Below are 15,725 nucleotides of genomic sequence, written 5' to 3' on the forward strand. Positions count from 1 at the left end.
AAATCCCTAATACGCCAACTGACTGTCTGGAACGTAAAATCACAGACAAGCGGAGAAATGCGTCCCAGCACTTTGGACTGCATATCAGCTCTATAACAAGCTATATTATAAACACAATTCAATTTTGAAATATACAAGGTAAAGTGGAAATGTGTGCCTTGCTGCTGCTGAAAGCACAATGAAAAGTATTATTAGAGATCCTCAGATGTGGATGTCTAAAGTTCAGTTCGTCTTGCTTTAATAGTTACGTTCCTTTTGCCTGTCTATACATCCAAAGCATTTGTATTATCTATTTAATTATTAACCAAGCTCCACTCTTTAGATTTTGACACACGTTAGCATTATTCTTTCTGCTCACCATGCCATGCCAAAGCAACTCAGCATCGTCCCTACCCGAACATCACCCCACTGTGGGTGGGCTCGGCAGACAGGGGTTGACAGAGTGAGATCCAGGCAGGGATGGACTCTCAAACGGGTGAAACAACATGCCTGGCAGGCAATGCCTGTTCACTGTCACCTGTCAGCTGTGTAGTGTGTACTGCTGTGCGGGTGGCTTGCAGTGTGTGTCAGCCATGGAAATGAGTTTGGCATGGCACACGTCTGACAAATTGGGGCCCCCTGGCCCCTGATGCCCGGCACGAGACTGAGTGGCCCAGTGGGCATTAGTCCGTGCTTGACAACACCCCACCTAGCTGACCTTTTCCAAAACTGACCTCAAGCTGCCACCAATCAGCTTCCCGCTTCAGTATGCTTGTAAACAATGTGTCAAGCTAAAAGCACACGACAAGATTAATCCAACACATACATAACTGAAATTTAAGTTTTACTCATGAGGACAGACAGTATAATCAGGAATGGGTACAATCATAAAACAAGATCAGGAAATTGCAACAAATTTTTTTTTTAAAGTGCAATTGTGTGTGACACAGTATAAGTTTTCAAACTATTGAAGGCAAAGCACAGTTTTTATTCTGTGCTTTTTTTTTTTTTTTGCTTAATAATAATCTTGTATGTACATTTTACTTCGACGTGTTGCCAGGGTTGTTATTGTAAACTTAAACAAAAACTATTAAATTATTTTCAGTAGGCTATTTAAAATAAAATAACATATTGGATGAAAAACTGAAACTTAAAAAATGTAACCAAAAATTAGAAATGTAGCTTTGGCAACTAACTGAAATACACATGTTTAAGTTAACTAAAACTAAAAAAAAAAAAAAAAAAATTAAAGCTATTTAGAAATATGAAAAAAAAAAACTAATAAAAATGAGAAAATCATAGAACAAAATTAATGAAATAAAAACTACAGCTTAAAAAAAAGAGTAAAAATGAAAGTTAAATCCAAATATGAACAAATATTATTAAAGTATAGGCTATAAATACCACACTGTACAGTGGTGCAAACAGATAAACACACACACACACACACACACACACACACACACACACACACATATATATAGGCCTATACTTTAGCAGGATATACAATTTAATGTTTTATGTTTGTTTCATAACACTAAAATGTTATATCCAGCTAAAGTGTATTGAAGTATTTTGTGTATTTTGTTAGCTATAAAGCTATTATAATAGCTTTTTTATTGTATAATGTTTTTGGTAACTACTATTTTATTAGAAGGAAGACTGATACTGTTTTTAGTTCAGATTATTTTAAGCATATGTCAATGGTATCCTGAGGACAACTATTTATTCATTTTAGGGACTTTTTCATATTCATAAGACATAGTAATACCAAGTTTATTTTCTCGAGGAAATCAAACAATATAGCATGCAGTTTCCTCAAGAAAGTGAAAAACTCATGATGTATTAGGCCTAATATGTCTTCAATATAATTGTTTATGACAAGCCTAACAATCTGTATTTTGTAACATTGTATATTTTGTAACCTGCGTATTATTGCTAGAATTACCAAACAGCTGCTAAACAACTACATCTGGGTAAATTGGACTATTTAAGGAAAAATGATGAGTTTGAGGGTGCTGAACCCCCCTATGAATACAATGGTCTCTGCCGTTGCTCTCTGGCCTGTCACGTGGTGCGGATGTCCTTCGCTCTTCTCTCTCTGCAAGCTAAACATGGCTGCGCTCTTAAGATCAGCCCGGCTTCTCAAATATTCATCGGTTTCATTGCTTCAGGTCTTAGGAAACAGCAGACATGCACCGGCAGCTGGTCGTCTTTACAGCGGAGCGGTCGGGACTCCACGTATAGGGTTTTGTGTGCGTCAGACAGTCCCGGGAAGGTTAAATGTTAACAGGTATACATGTGCCATGCGTGTTTAAATCATGCAGTTGTCATTGAGAGGTGATCACTCCTCTAACTGTACTATAACGCATTGATAATGTGCTCAATGCAGGTTACTTAACTAAAAATGAACGAACATTTCTAATTATAGTCATTTGGTCCTATAATGATGTTGTATGAGAGAAATGGCTTCCTTGCATAAGCTCATAACCTGCAAAGTGTCAACCATGAATATCATTGCAGAAAATATGAATGTAGCATTACCCTTTTCAGCTTCTTTATAATGCTTATAACATTTATAAATCAAATTAGTTTATAAACAGTCTTATTTGGATACAAAGACTATTTCATAAAGCATCACAATCAGTCTAATAAAATAGACATTAATCCTACCAAAAGTTATGATAATGGATATGTCCATATAACTCTAGTTGTGTAACGTTATTTTAGGCTAATACTATTGTTGCTGAGAACTGTATGTTAGCATGGGTCAAAATTCAAGGGTCAACACGTCAAGGTCATTTTAAGCCATCTGAGGATACTGCACATTTTATTGGCCAATTTTTAATCTGTTAGTTTCTGGCATGTTAGTTACTCTATTTAGGGACACACTACAGTGATCTAATAGCTAAACTCTGACCCACACCGTCTATGGTGGTTAACTCAAATCTACATAAAATACTTAAGCCTAAATTTTCTTTTCCACAAATCCACATATGGATAAGGCTGAGTTCCGGGGGGGAGGGGATATAGCCTAGCCTAGCCTATATATTTTTTTTGTATTTTTGTGTTGGTACCTAGGTTCAGCATTAACATGTTTGGCCTCCTACATTTTTTTCCAGGGACATTTTTAGCATTTATAAGGGCATTTTTCTAATTAAATCAAAATTTTCATGTCAAACTCATACATTTAATAAATACATTTAATTAACCGTAACCAATCCAATTAAGCTAGCATCAACCAAATCCGTTTTTGCATCTGAAGTGGGATTTAGGTGAATTTACACAGATTGTTTAATGTGGCTCAGAGGTGACATGCATATAATTTCACTGCAATTATAATTGCATAAATATATATATAAAAAAGAGAGATTTTAGTTCCATATTTAAAATATTTAAGTTTTATTGAGTGAGTCATTGAATAATTTTTTCAGACAATTAGTTCAAATGGCTGGTTCCTTCAGTGACTGATGACTATGAATGGGTCATTGAATCACTCACTGAAATGATTCGTTTAAAAAAGCAGATTCATTCAGTAACTAAACACTGCTATGTTGTTCAGTGACCCTCAACAGTTCTGCTGTGGGTTTCTTTTCTTTTCTTTTTCTTCTCATTTTTAAGACATTCATAGGCTACATCTTGATTGTGTCAGCTTGCACATTACTAAAACAACAATTATGATATTATAGATGATAAAAAGCCCACCCCTACTTAGACATGAAACAAGGACAGGTTTTCATCATAAATGTGGGATTAATCAGAAATCATTGTATAGATCAATCATAAATTGTTCAATTTCTTTCATTCGTTCAATTAATTTCATACACTTTTTTTTTTTTGTAGTAAGCACCTTAACATACATTTCTTGTAATGCTAAGGCTGTACACTTATTGCAGACACTTCTTCTGCAGTTTGTTCTCACACAGATCAGCCTTGCCCTGTGTGAGTTGTCGTCAGTATGGAGTTGTCCCGGAGCACAGTGGGCTGGTGAGGGATGAGCCCAGCGTGGCAGTCCGTTCCAAGCAGGCTCAGCAGTTTGACTGGGCTCTGGCGAAACTAGACAGCTCTGTCCGAAGGACAGGCAGGGTCACCAAAACACTGCTGCTGCGCATCTTCCATGACATCTGCAGAACAGGTATTTGTCTCTTTGCTTGAGGATCTGTCCTGGATCCATTTCCATATATTAATCTCTACCTGTTCTGCATGTCATATCTCTAAAATCACTCCAAATAGGATATCCAAGTGGAAATCAAGCCCTGTTGTTGCTGAGAAGCTGTGGCTCACTTCTTCCTGAGGTTCCCCTGACTGAGCGCACAGAGCTGGCACAACGGATCTGGGATAAGCTTCAAGAACTTGGTATGAGTTAAAGACCCTTGAACAGTTACTGGTTGTTAGCCTGGCAAGCCAGACCTACATCAAGATGTTAGGTCTGGAAACTCACCATAGACGCGGTTTAATCCGAGGGGCGGGATAAACGGCTGTCTTTCAAATTCCCTCTGCACGCAATAGGACAGCGCTTCAACCAACCAGAGCGTTTTCCCAACAGCGGAGCTAACGATAGATTCAACTTTTGCCATATCTGGCCGGCAAAACGACAAACACATCTTCCTTTTTTTAAGAATGACTTCAGTGCCGTTCTTTGCTCTTTTCTCAAAGAAAAACTTAACTCCAAGTCCTCCAGAGTCGCGGCCAAAGCCGATTCGAAAGCCTGTTCTCCAGCAGCAGCCGTCATTCAGTGTTTTCAAGTCGCAGCCAGGAAACCGTCGCAACTCTGTCGTCATATGTTAAGCCCGCCCCGCCGACTCTATACGTGACGTGATTGGCCTGACCCAATTTAGGTTTTTGCAGCTCGAAAGTCTATGGAGAGTTTCTAGACTACCCTGGCTGCAAAATACATTTTGCTGCCGCTAGGGTGCGTCTAGATTTCTAGGCTAACTGGTTGTACCTCTAAACCTGGGATTTGAACTTATATATTGCTGTTCGTTGCAGGCTCCACCTATGATGTGAGCCATTACAATGCCCTGCTCAAGACGTACCTGCAGAATGAGTTCAAATTCTCTCCAACCGACTTCCTTGCTAAAATGGAAGCTGCTAATGTTCAGCCAAACAGAGTGAGTATCATTTTAAGTATAAGTAAACTCGCTTTTTTTGCATTTATTTAGATTTCTGGCTTTTCTGGCTTGTCTGTCAGCTCAGAAAAGCTGAAAAGAAAACATGCAGCCAGTTTGTTATGGGCTGTCTGAGTCTGAAACCGTGTCATCCAGCGAGCTGTTTCAATTTGCAGCCAGTTTCTACATAGGTAGCTAGATATCTGAATAAGAATAATGCTATTTTAGCTCTGAGCGAGCTGTGCACTGTCGGTCATTTTCTCCAGCAGCTGTAGCGACAAGAATGTCTCGTAAGCAACTCAGGTGTTTTGTTGTTGGATGTAAGAGTCTTCATGTTCTCCCGACATCAGAGCCACAGAAGACGCAGTGGATTAGTTTTATTTTTGAAGGGAATGTGCCCCCATATACCTAAATTGGTTTATGTCTGCGCGAATCATTTTACACCAGACTCGTGAACGATGGTCAATACAAAGGGACAATACAAAACACAGGTTTTGCTAAAAAGTTGTTACTCAAGGATGGATCAGTACCAACTGTTCGTGATCCAGTTTATAGTCTCTGGAGCAATACTGGTCACGGAAGTAATGAAAGGGAGAGCACGCACTACAGTTCATCAGAGTTGTTTTACGGATATAAAGCTTACCAGTTTATTAAGCACCTCTCGTATAGGCTTAATGTCTGTATATATTTGTTTACTGTTAGTTGTAATGAGTGTTTGTGTGTAATTCTCTGTGAATTTTGATGATAATGCAAGGGAGAGAGAGAGAGTTTATGGATAAGATTTGAATGCGCACTTCTTGTGCTGTGCATTCAGCTCTTATAGTCATTTTCTGGAGTGAATGCTTCATGCTTCATCTTATGTGTGATGTACAATAAACTCATCAGTAAAGTTTTTGCCATCATTTGGACAGGGTCCACTACAACAGGAGTGTACTAATAGTGGATTAAAGCAAGATGACAACGTAGTTTATAACTAATTAAATAAAACTATACCTGTTCTATCTCCATACAGCACAAATTCTCTGTTGGCATCATTGTCCGACTAAAGTTCGAACTAAACACTGCTACTGACAGTTTCTGACATTTTCAGTGCCTGAGATTGTCCTGTTTTGATGAGCTCTTGAAGCTCCGCCCTCTTCTTGGAAAAAAGACACGTACACAAAAACGGCACGCTTTTGCTCACTCCGCAAAGTGGCAATTTTAACATGATATAAAAAATTATCTGTGGGGTATTTTGAGCTAAAACTTCACACACACTCTAGGGACATCAGATACTTATTTTAGATCTTGTAATATGGGCATCTGATGTCCCCTTTAACCAGGGAAAAATTGTATTACTGCATGTATATTAGCCATACAAATATATATATTTAGCCATAGCAATGCATTATGACAATGATGTCTCAGACAGTCTGACGGCAGATAGAAATAAATGGTATGTAAATGACTTTTGAGTGATTTGTTACAAAAGAGCACATAAAATCACAAACACAGAAACTTGAACGTCCGTGATGCACTAGGACTGACCTGATTGGTTCTCGAGCGTCACGCTAACACATTTCAGCTTCTTTTCTTCTTTTTCTTTTAATGGCGGATGGCAAACCCATTTGAACGTGCATACTGCCACCTACTGCATGACACATGCATGAAAGCTGACAGGCTTAGGATAGCAGAGACCGATAGTTAACAAATGTTTAATCGGCCTGATATAGATCTTTGAGAGAAAAAATACTTGTATGAAATGAACTATTATTTTAAATATTTACTAAAAATTCTCTACAAAAATAATCTATTGACTTTGAAACAGATTATAATTTTTTTGAAAAAGAAAAATTTTTGTCAATCACTGATGCAAGCTAGGGATTTAACTGGATACCATGTTTATTTGTATTTGTTATATTATTATGACTGTCTAGGTGACCTATCAGAGACTCATTGCAGCATACTGTGAGGATGGTGACATTGAAGGTGCAAGGTGAGTTTTCAGCAAATGAGTTTATGCTTATGGTGTAAATCTTGAAAAAAATTGAAATATTATTTACTCGGCTATCACAAGAAAAGACTGAGAAGAAACGATGCTTATATCATAACTTCTTGCAGTACAATTCTGGGCTTTATGAAGAGCAAAGACTTGCCCATCACAGAGGCCGTGTTCAACTCCCTAGTGACAGGCCATGCCCGGGCAGGGTAAGTGGACCGTGTCATTGACTTGCCTTTTCTGTGTGTTTGGCACATGTGTGTTGAGTAACTTGTGTCTGTGCAGGGACATGGACAGTGCTGAAGGCATCCTATCAGTCATGAAAGGGGCAGGGATTGAGCCTGGCCCAGACACATACCTGTCTCTCCTCAACGTGTACGCTGAGAAAGGCGATGTTGCCAAAATTAAACAGGTCCGTGATTATGGGAGATGAAATGGACTGATTAAGAATTTTTTTAATAATGGTTAAGTTTTCAAATGAGTGAAATTAAGTATTGTTGAGTCACTGCTTAAAATTATGCAGCTTGTAATGCAATTTATATTTATATATTTTTATGTTTATATTCTTAAGGTTTATCCGATAATAGGGCGATTAAGTTGTATTTGGCTGGTCATGTGATCTCAATATTTTGGCCCCATAAGGAAACCTACGCCAATGTAAAATAAATCATTTTTATTATATCATAATATAATAAAATATTATAATATCAATGTTGAAAATAGTTGTGCTGCTTAATATTTTTCTTGAAGCTATTTTTTTAAGGACTCTTAAAGGTTAAAATCAGGTTAAAAAGAACAGTTTTTATTTGAAATAGAAATCTTTTGTAACATTATAAATGTCTTTACTGTCTCTATTGCTCAATTTAATGTGTCCTTGCTTAATAAAAGTTTTAATTCATTTATTTTTAAAAGTACTGACCCCAAACTTTGATCGGTTGTTTATAAATGTCACATCTTTTATTTTTTTATTATTCTTAATATCGATAATGTATTCAAGAGTTTCTATAGTACATAAATAGATTTTCCTTTTTATTTTCATTGTTTTTAGCTAATAATATAGCCTTTTCATATCTTATGTCATATGTGTTGTCTCCTTTAGACTCTAGAGACGATGGAGAATGCAGATATCCATCTGATGGACAGAGATTTAATGCAGGTGGTTTTCAGTCTGACTAAGGCCGGCCATCAGCAGTATGTGCCCGAGATTGTGGAGCGCATGCGTCACGAGAGGGGATATGTGCCAGGTGTGCCCCCTGACTGCTGTGTCATGTCATGTCATGGAAGCGAAGGGAATGTGGGACCATTAGCTTTGAATTTTGCCTTAAGCAATTACCAAAGTGGCCCATAGTGAGCCATAATGGTCCCATATGTATTCATAGCAGTATTCTATTTTAAGTGTTTTAAATATGAACCCAAGCCAATTAGAGAAATGGAATGCATACAATATTGATGCATTGAGATGAAGTTATGGGACTTTGGGAAAGTTATTAATGATTGATATATTTTTTTTATTTTGAAACTGATGCATCAATTCATTTAAATTCATTTTCCTTCCTCAGACGCCATGAACCTCTGCTTGAGTCTGATTACCCACGGACATGAAGAGACAGCGTTTTCTGTGTTGAAGAGCTTCACCGGCCTGCTGGCAGACTCGCAGACCAATGATTCCCCAGACTTGGGAAACTTCTTTCTTCGCCACTGTGTCAATATGGACAAGGTGAGGGTCCCGAATCTAAACAATTTTAAGAGTGTTTATTAAGTGGTTCTATATGATGAATTTTTGTTAATTTTAGTAAACTTTAGTAAAATGTAGTAAATTTTAATGTTGTTAATTTGTGTGTTTGCGTCTTGCAGTCTGTGGAGAACATAGCTAGGTTTTGCAAAGATCTTAAAGATTCAGGTCTGCACTCATCGCCACTGCAGTTCACCCTTCAGTGTGCCCTGGAAGCCAAGAAGACCAGTGAGTACAATGAAGTAGATTTAAAGTTTGAAAAGACTTCAAATCCTTTGTATTGTCTTTTTAAACCCCAGGCTTTTAATTTAAGCTTAGTCTATTCAAGTTTATTTGTCTATTTCTGTCTTAAAACACTTTTATCTTGCTGTGAAAATATCCATTGATGCTGATATGACAATACATTTTTTTTTTTAAATCAAAGTTATTAACCTAATAAGAATGATAAAAAAGGGTTTTGTAATGTCGAAACATTATAACCCAGGATTAGGTTAACCAGATTAAAATTATGTAAGGGTTAATGCCCGACGAGGTGTCCATTATCAGGTTTTAATGGACGACGGCGAGGCGTGAACGCGCGTCGGACGGTTGCCTCCGCCGAAGTCCATTAAAACCTGATAATGGACACCTCGAAGGTGGTGTCCATTATCGAATTAATAATACTTTAATGTGTTTTAGAGTAAAAATCGTGAGGGTTTTCATTTAAGTCGAGCGCACTATTTAATATCTCCCGTATACAGGCGTTGCCAAGCAACGTGGCCACAGCGACCCGACCGCAGCAGTTGATCAGTGAGTTTGAGCCATCAATCATTTAGAACTGTTATCAGGCAAATTGACGGGACGCCTTTCCTAGGTGTACATTATCACTTTTTAATGGACACCCTACAGCCAATCAGAATCGAGTATTCACCCAGACCATGGTATAACCTGTGTTAATTGAAATAAATCTCACATTGTTGTATTTCTGGCAGAGATGGGGGACTCGAGTCACATGACTTGACTCGAGTCGCAAATTTAAGGACTTGAGACTTGCTTGACTAAATTGAGAAAATGACTCGACTTGACTTTGACTTGAGATCCAATGACTCGAGACTTGACTTGACTTGAACTGTATAACTCGAGAATGACTTGATATAGGCCTACATTTTTATATAAATCATCGCAACATCAATTGATGAACAAAATGAAAGCAACGGAACCATTGACGCCAGTCATCAGATTCTGCGCGATTGCGTGACGCCCAGAAAAAAACACATAAAAGTAAGCTATGGCTTGTTTAACCTGTTTGTTAATTTGACTTTCTTTAAAACTAAATCTTTAAATCTAGAGAGAATATTGGTCAAAACAGCATTAGGCCTGTCGCGATAGTCGATAAGTCGATTAATCGCACGATAAAAAAAAACGAGCTCGATAATTTTTCCGGCCGCGATAATTCCATTTGCATGCTTGTTTGTTTTCCTCGTCTCTCTCTCTCTACCAAAGAGACTGGATGACCACTCTCGCTCGGTTCTTTAGCGTATAGGAGGAGTGAACCCTCTTGTTGTCAGTTGCATGGTCTTTGTGTGAGAAGGCGGCGCCGCGGCGCTCAGTCACATGGTCTTTGTATGGGAAAGCGCCGGCGGGAGTGTTTGCGGCTACTGCCGGGAGAGAGAGAAGACGCTAGTTGTGAGTTGCGACAGCGAGCCCGATCACATGAAAATGCGTATCTATACCACGAATGTTATTTCTCGTGCCATTTATACGCCAAAAATAGTTTTTGCGTGCATATGATACGCTCTTTATGGCGTGTAATACGCACGCACTCCTCACCCCTAATCCTAACCAAGTATTTTCAGTGCGTAGCATGCCTTCCCGACAGTACACAATCACTTGACAAAGTAACAGGAGGACAAAGTAACAGGAGTAACAGTGCAAAATTGTGCGATATGGCTTGTTGAGGCTTTTTTTTATTTGTTTACAAAGGTCCTAACTGTCAGTTTTGCCTGTTATGGAATGTATCACTATTTAATAATGTCTAAAGCCTAATGTTTAATATTTTTTGAAGTGCAATTTTGTTTCATTTTATTTATTAACAGACATTTATTTTGTTAACAGACACTAAGAGTCCATTGCTTTCATTGTTTTTGGTTGTTTTGTTCATTTTTTGGGATATTTAAAATGTTTTCCGTTTTCAATGTTTAATATTCTTTAGAAATAAAAGTTTATAGATCGTTGAAAAGGTGTACCTGCATTATTATGCCATTATAATTATATGAAATGAAAATGGTCTCAGAACGACAATATTATCGTTTATCGCGATAATTTCTTGGACAATTTATCGTCCAGCAAAATTTGTTATCGTGACAGGCCTAAACAGCATGCCTCTTTATACACAATTATTTTTTCAAATGTAGCTTAAAGTTGTCAATATTCAAATGATAATTAATGATGGCATATGTTTTGTATAACATTTGCCACATTTATTTCCAATCATGCTTTAAAGCCAAATATGTCGTCCTTTCCAATGACAAAAAACAACATCGGGGTTAGATGTTATCAGGGGGTCGGGGGCAAAATGCCAGCAGAATTAATATGCACCCAAAATTCAAAATGTGGTGGAAAAATTGCCCTAGTATGAGTTATTTTTATAATTAGCCTAGGCGGATTTAACTTCATATTTAAAAATATATAACTTATATAAAGGGGATGCCAGTTTGAAGAATACCATTTGGTGGCATAGGAACCATTATACTTTTTGTGAATTGTTTTAATACCTTTTAATGGTCTTCTGCAATGTTTGAGGCATATTTATTTTTTCATGATTTAATGATGGCCTAATTTCAGTTACATTTACATTTTAGGCTATGTAGTTTGAAATTTTATTTATTTTTTATTTTTTAGATTTTTATTGTAGTAACCACTCAGCTGTATGTGGAAATGCATATTTTAAAAAAAAAATGTTGCAAATAAAACCATCGTCCACAACTTCTGTAGTTTTAACTTATTTTAATATATAAATTCAGTGAAATCATCAAACGTTTGTATGACTTGCCAGTGACTTGTGACCCAAGCTACGACTTGACTTGACTTGCTTGACATAAAGCAGTGACTTGACTTGACTTGACTTGCTTTTCTCAAAATTGACTTGGACTTGCTTGGGACTTGAAGGTTAAAGACTTGAGACTTGCTTGTGACTTGCTCATGTGTGACTTACTCCCACCTCTGATTTCTGGACCCAGTTTTAAGATATCTTTCTCTTTATTGTTAGTTTATTTGATTAGGGGTGGACGATATACCGGTAGACATGATTAACCGCTACATATGATTTAAGATTTTGGTCATATCGCCCACGCCCACCCATATATCTGATAATTGCACAGCTCGATGTGTGTTAATATTCTGGTCTTTGTAACTTTCTAGCTATGGCTGTTGCGTTCATGAGGAGGATGAAGGAGGAGGGCTTGCCTCTCAGACCTCACTACTTCTGGCCCCTGTTTACTCATCACCAGAAAGACAAGAACATTCCCGGTGAGTCCTGAGCTTCCAGCCTCATTCTTAATCAGTCATTATTGTGCATGTTGCAACCAATTTTACTTCCATGATCTAACGTGTTTCTGATTGGTTTTATACAACGGGATTGAGTTGGATCATGAAAAGTCTGAGTTAAAGTGGGATTTTTTTGTATAATACAAAACAATTAATTTCTCTTGACACCTCAATAAAAAAGTCTGTCAATTTAGATATTTGGTTAAATTATTTTTCTTCGTACTTCCATCTGTTTATCTGTTCCAGAGTTACAAATAAATGCAGTTACAAAAGAGCATGTCCATATAAATCTTAAGGGCAACTACAGCAGCGAGAATAAAAACATCTAATTTCTTTTCTTTTTTTAATCCAGTAACCTTCATGAAACATGCAGGATCACTCTCACCTTTATGTTCCTGTACAGTTTTTTTTTTGTTTGCTCAGTGTTGAAATCTGCACTACGTGAAGGTTACATGACAGAATTTGTTGTGACTGGTTCTCATGTAAATGCGAGCGCTTTGAGGGAATTCACTTTCAATTACGTGCGCCGCTGTGCACGGCCATGAAATATTTAGCGCCATGTCGCATTCTGTCCACAGGTGTCACCAGCGGGCAGACGCCCATCCCCCTTTCCACCCACCGGTATTCCGTCCACCCGTTCACGAGTGTGGATAGGGGGAAAAGTATGCATTTTGATGAGGTGTGGATTTGGGCTGGCGAGTTTGAAAAAACATATGCTAGCTTTGTCTTGGCAGCCGCGAGCGAGCGGTGCTTGACAGTTTCAAGAAGCAATGCAGCTCATTGCTTGTGACATGGCGTGAGAATAATGCCTCAGCCCCTCACATAGCACACAACAAGCTTTTACATCTGCATCTTAAATGCTCTTTGCACTAGTCACATTCCTGAAAATTCTTTTTTTATGTCTTTTTGGATCGGATGCTGAGTCCTTTTATAAAGGGTCATGAAACCCTAAAACACTGTTTATTATTAAGTGAAAAATGGTTATTTTGTTGTTGTTTATTGGACCCATTTCGTTTATCTTGTTTAAAAAGCAAAGTTGAACCAAAGTCATGAAAAGTGAGATATGCGTAAATTCGGAGTGTCGATTGGCTATTGTGGTTGGAGAGTACTCGTCTACGTTGTGTGTTTTTGAGCTTTTCTTTGCATTATTCATGAGAATAAACTCTTTTAATCCAATCACTGCGCTGTATTATGCATGAAATCGCAGTACAGTGGAGAATATATTATTAGACCTTTTAAAAGTTCTTCCTCATTTTTAGACCTATAGCTCGGCAAAGTTTCTATGCTTATACGTTTTTCAAAGAATAATTTATAAAAATGCATTTGATTTGTTCATGATAATTATTAGTAATCTCTAATGATAAGATTTTTGTGAGTTTGTTGTCATAGGGTTATATTTTTAAAGTACATCAAGGTGCACAAACTTTTTTTTCTACGCCCAAAGTCCCCATGTAGTCTATAATTTTATCCCTTAAAACTCATCTTTGATCACCAAAATGACATTTAAATGTTTTTTTCCTGTAATGTCTTCATGTCTTAAAATAGCTTGAATATAACTCTACAACTTTGCTTCATTTAGTATGCGTGGTACAATGAATATGCTAATTAGCCCCGCCTCAATCACACCAGACCAGAGATCCACTCGCTAAACTTTCTAAGGTAAACGCTGCACAATGGTATTGCTCTTTACAACTTTGGACACATAATGGTAATATGATTAGCCTTGATTTTGTATATGATTTTGCTTGAATTCTTTGAACAACTCAGAACGTCAGTGGATAAAGGCCTACAGGTCATCGTAACATCGTAATATATGTCATACACCTGCTATATTGGTTAATCTACACAATTTTTCATATCAACAGAAAAATATACCGGGATAACCTGGACTCACCTGCTAGTTCGCTATTAATGATATGCTAAAGCCCGCCGGCACGTTGACATGATTGATGACAAGGTAGATTGTGATGTAAGAAACACCAGCGATTTCAAACCACGTTTTTGTGTTTTTAATGTGTCTTAAAGCACATTAAAAACACCACACAGACATAAAAACAACATTTAAAAACTTGATTTTCACCACAGGGGGACTCTAATTTAACCGTTCCGGTAACACTTTATAATAACGTTCAGTTGTAAGGCATTTATAAGTGGTTAGTTAATGATGAACTAATCATCTGCATCTGCATCTAAAATGTGTAACACATTTACAAGTGATGAATAGTTTACACTTTAGATTAGGGGATGCAGAAAGGGTTGTAAATGATTTATTCATGCGTTTACACATCTATAACAGGTGTTGAACACTGTAGTGTGTTGACTGGTGAGAGTATAGACAGCTGTCTTCTGTAGTGTAGTGTGTAGTGTGCACTGCAGTGTAAGTGCTGACTGGTGAGGGTATAGACAGCTGTCTTCTCTGAAACACATGGAGTCTTTAACCACTGTGCACCTGATGTGAGCAAAACATTAAAAAAAAGTAACATAATTTATTAAACATTTATGAAACGCATAGTCATGTTTTGTAAATTATCAGTTAATTATTAACTAATCAATTGTTAATTACTTCTAACTGAATCTACAAAACATACATAAAATAATGAACATATCACTAATTAATCATTTATGAACGCAGAGTCATGTTTTGTAAATGATTAGTTAATCATTAACTAATCAATTGTAAATGACTTGTAACGGAATTTACAAAACATACATAAAATATTAGTATATCACTTGCTAATCATTTATGAATGTTCTGTAAATGATTAGTTCATCATTAACCAACCACTTATAAATGCCTTACAACTGAACGTTATTATAAAGTGTTACCATGTCTTAACTGTCACTTTTAATCAATTTGATGCAAGATTTTTTTTTTGACCTCAAACTTTTGAGCTGTGATGTACGTGCTTCACTGTTTCGACAGACCCAAGCACACTCCCAAGTTTTGCTTTTAGCAAGATATACTATTCACTTTTTAAATCCATTTAATTTTAGAATTGAGCTTGTTTGGAAATACAGCTCTGTTGACAGTTTGAACCCTGATCTCTCCCCTTTAGTGCCCCTTAAGTAAGAGACTGCAGACTTGGTTACTTCCCACACTTACAGTTCAATCATCAAACCCAGTGATGTAGCAAACAGAAATCTGGAGGTCGCCCGAGAATTCATTGAACCGGATTTGTTCCATAAAAGCCTTCTCACACACTTTCTGAATTGAGAGAAGTCTTGAATTGGCAAGTGATGTGACTGGCTATCCATTTTGCATCCCCATTCACATGCAACCTATCGGCCTGCGCTGTCTGAGACAACTTTTTTGTCTGACAAATGGATTGATGGATTATTTAACAGCAAAACAGGTGTGCTCCTCTCATAAAAATGAAAGAATGAATAGACAGACGGCTCTCAA

At 37.3% G+C, this 15,725-nt stretch overlaps 1 protein-coding gene across 2 annotated transcripts in view; it reads left to right on the forward strand.

Moving 5' to 3' along the window:
* Nucleotides 1-1,990: 1,990 nt before the first annotated feature.
* The window catches only part of lrpprc (leucine-rich pentatricopeptide repeat containing), a 69,561-nt gene continuing 55,826 nt past the window's right edge, over nucleotides 1,991-15,725 (forward strand). For both annotated transcript variants that reach the window (XR_014029113.1, XM_081351665.1), the window contains exons 1-11: nucleotides 1,991-2,272; nucleotides 3,891-4,114; nucleotides 4,213-4,335; nucleotides 4,969-5,090; nucleotides 7,004-7,062; nucleotides 7,188-7,274; nucleotides 7,351-7,477; nucleotides 8,165-8,309; nucleotides 8,625-8,782; nucleotides 8,920-9,025; nucleotides 12,197-12,304. Coding sequence is in view for 1 of the 2 variants with exons in the window: in XM_081351665.1 (XP_081207791.1) it covers nucleotides 2,010-2,272; nucleotides 3,891-4,114; nucleotides 4,213-4,335; nucleotides 4,969-5,090; nucleotides 7,004-7,062; nucleotides 7,188-7,274; nucleotides 7,351-7,477; nucleotides 8,165-8,309; nucleotides 8,625-8,782; nucleotides 8,920-9,025; nucleotides 12,197-12,304 (1,522 nt within the window). In the remaining variant the exon portion in view is untranslated. The remainder of the gene's footprint in view (nucleotides 2,273-3,890; nucleotides 4,115-4,212; nucleotides 4,336-4,968; nucleotides 5,091-7,003; nucleotides 7,063-7,187; nucleotides 7,275-7,350; nucleotides 7,478-8,164; nucleotides 8,310-8,624; nucleotides 8,783-8,919; nucleotides 9,026-12,196; nucleotides 12,305-15,725) is intronic.

This window comes from Scardinius erythrophthalmus, assembly GCF_964197995.2.
Source record: "Scardinius erythrophthalmus genome assembly, chromosome: 21".
Lineage (NCBI taxonomy): Eukaryota > Metazoa > Chordata > Actinopteri > Cypriniformes > Leuciscidae > Scardinius > Scardinius erythrophthalmus.